At 30.9% G+C, this 2,557-nt stretch overlaps 1 protein-coding gene across 1 annotated transcript; it reads right to left on the reverse strand.

The window, feature by feature from the left end:
* Positions 1-375: 375 nt before the first annotated feature.
* LOC125818008 (uncharacterized) lies at positions 376-2,557 on the reverse strand. Its single transcript, XM_049497507.1, has 3 exons — positions 1,736-2,557; positions 996-1,535; positions 376-519 (listed from the first exon to the last, which is right to left on the reverse strand). Exons 1-3 carry the CDS (start codon positions 2,555-2,557, stop codon positions 421-423), a joined length of 1,461 nt encoding a protein of 486 aa, XP_049353464.1. The 3' UTR covers positions 376-420.

Here is a 2,557-nt window from a genome sequence, read left to right on the forward strand (position 1 = left end):
CTCTCCAACATTTCTTCCTTGGTTCTCTTCTTTTTCTCAGAAATTTCACGAGGCTATCGGGCATTGGCATTTATTCATTTTTTTTCTTCTTCGATTTTCATCCTCTTCATTTATGCGTTTTTTTCTTCCTCTGTTTTTTTTTCTCTTCCTCGGTTTTCATTCTCTTCATTTATGCATTTTTTACTTCCTCGATTTTCTTATTTTTTTCTTAAATCTTTCATGTGATCTATTCAAATTATATATTTTTAAAATTTAAAATAAATTGTGTATGCGAAATTAACTTAGATATCTTTATTGTTAAATTTTCTGTATTTTTTTTCCTTTAAGAGAAAAACAAATATGCTAAGTATAAGAGACAAAGGATGGTCATTCTTTCAATGATAATTAAACAAAATCAATAAAAATTTGTATACATCAAGATCAAGCTATTATCTCATCTAGCTTACACTCTCTGTACCTAACAGCAGCCTTAAATGATCCAGCCTTATGAATTACATCACAACATTCACATCTATTGATCTGGAAAAAAACAAAAAGAAAAAAAATTAATAAAAACATATCACATTGGATTTTTTATTTTTTATTTTTTTTTGTAATTTTCTCAAAACAAGTAGATGTTGTTACAAATGAAACATAAGCAAACAATAAACACAACAGCCATGGGACCCTACATTTCAAGTAATATCTATTGAATTTTATTTATTCTTTGATGGTTCAAGAGAATTATTTTCTAAGTTCATTTTTTACATGATTGCAATCATGTATGTTTGAATATAATCGAATTTAACTTTTATTACACTGTCAATATAAAGAGTTTTATACTTTCAGTGTAGTTTAACTTGCTCACCTATTATAGAAGGTAACTTGCCTTTATCTCAAAGTTAGTAATCCCATTTTTCTATTGATGATTCTATTGAAGAAAATTTATATAGTCAGTGTACAAAAATTAAACTCATATAAAGTTCATAAGAAATTTAAGTAAAAAGAAATATTACCTGGAGACGTTTTGTTGCTGGTGAGTAGACATGAATTTCATTAACATACTCTGCAGGATAACTTCCAGGATACAAACAAACTCCTATCCCTCGAGGCCATGCTCTGATATATTTTGTAAGAATTTTGTTTTGTGGAGTTTTCTCAATAGACTGGAAGAAATACATATGAGGGGTTTCACAAGGATCCCAAGAAAAATTTCTAGTATCAAAAATATAATGTGGTGGAAGTGTAATGTTACCCCATGGTTTGAATGTTTCAATAGGATTTTGTATCAAACTTCTAGGCATAGTATTCTCATAAATATGAGCTGAATATCCCCATGAAATTGAAAGTGTCCAATTGTTGGATCTTTTGTAGCAAATAGTTTGTTGCAACATTCGCGATTGATCATATTTTGCAGCATTTAGGAGATGATATCCCGATTGTGCACGATCCATAGAGGGAAAAATTGGGTCAACCGTGTCGAAATGGTGAAGGGATATTAATAAAGATTTTGGATGGGATGATAGAAATCCTGATAGATCACCTCGTAGATCAATCTGTACTAAAGAAGAAATTAATTAATTAATAAAGGAAAAATTCTAGATCGAAGATTTATAAAATTCAGAAAAAGTATAGATCTACTTTTATCTATTGATGTGACAACAATTCTTTTTTTTTTTAGCTTTTATTCTACTTTTGAGCATCAAGAGGAAAGAGAGAAACGACCGTTCAATAAAGTTTGAGATCAAATTTATACCTGATGACTACCCATAAGAGGAGAAAGATTGACTCCAATATCAGCTGTGCAACTCATTGTAGTTCTATCAGCAGATCTAAAGTAAGCATATCTCTTTAAACAAGCAATCACATTATTTGCAAATGCTCTAGCCAAAGGATAACTCAATATAATTCCAGCACCACCAAATGCTTGATGAAATGAGAAAAAATAATTAGCCATTATAAATTCCGAGTGTCCTCCAAAATAATAATATTTTGTATGATCATATTGTGAGAGAATATCAACCATATTATCCACAAAAAATATTGAATCATCGTCCCCCATAACTACCCATCGTACCCCTTCATGTGCCTCTCTAACCACCTCCATAATTCCATGTACCATTCTTAAAACTCTTGGATCAACATGATTTGTTTCATTCACGAGTCTTGGTACATCATCGGATACTCGATAAGGAGGTGAATTTAAGGACCATGGTAGAAGATCTTCACCTTGTGGAGGTACATCTAGTAAAAGATGTCCTTTTGTAACATTTGGTCTCCACCATGATTCAATATATGGTTTTCTATGATGCCATGCTTCTTCTGACCCTAAAAGTCCAAAAACAAGGTGACTAATGTTAGTAGGCACACTAATACTGATTTGTACAACATGATTTGATGATGATGATGTATTTGATTGAGAATTATTTGGAAAAGATGTTATGAATTTTGAGGAAGAGAAAAGATGATAAGATGGACACTCATTGAGAAAGATAATTGTAGCCACATATAAGGTTAAACAACAAATTAATACTGTTTTGCAAATGCTAATCACAAGTGATGTTTCAAATGTAGGCAT

Source organism: Solanum verrucosum, unplaced genomic scaffold (genome assembly GCF_900185275.1).
Source record: "Solanum verrucosum unplaced genomic scaffold, falcon-dt-bn FXZP01000253.1, whole genome shotgun sequence".
Lineage (NCBI taxonomy): Eukaryota > Viridiplantae > Streptophyta > Magnoliopsida > Solanales > Solanaceae > Solanum > Solanum verrucosum.

Excerpts from the sequence above, each read along its gene's own strand:
- LOC125818008 (XM_049497507.1), bottom strand. The coding sequence starts at position 2,557 with ATGCCTACATTTGAAACATCACTTGTGATTAGCATTTGCAAAACAGTA. Across the intron at positions 1,536-1,735 it reads CTCTTATGGGTAGTCATCAG|ATTGATCTACGAGGTGATCT; the intron begins GTATAAATTTGA and ends TCTTTAGTACAG. Across the intron at positions 520-995 it reads CAGCAACAAAACGTCTCCAG|ATCAATAGATGTGAATGTTG; the intron begins GTAATATTTCTT and ends GTTTTTTTCCAG.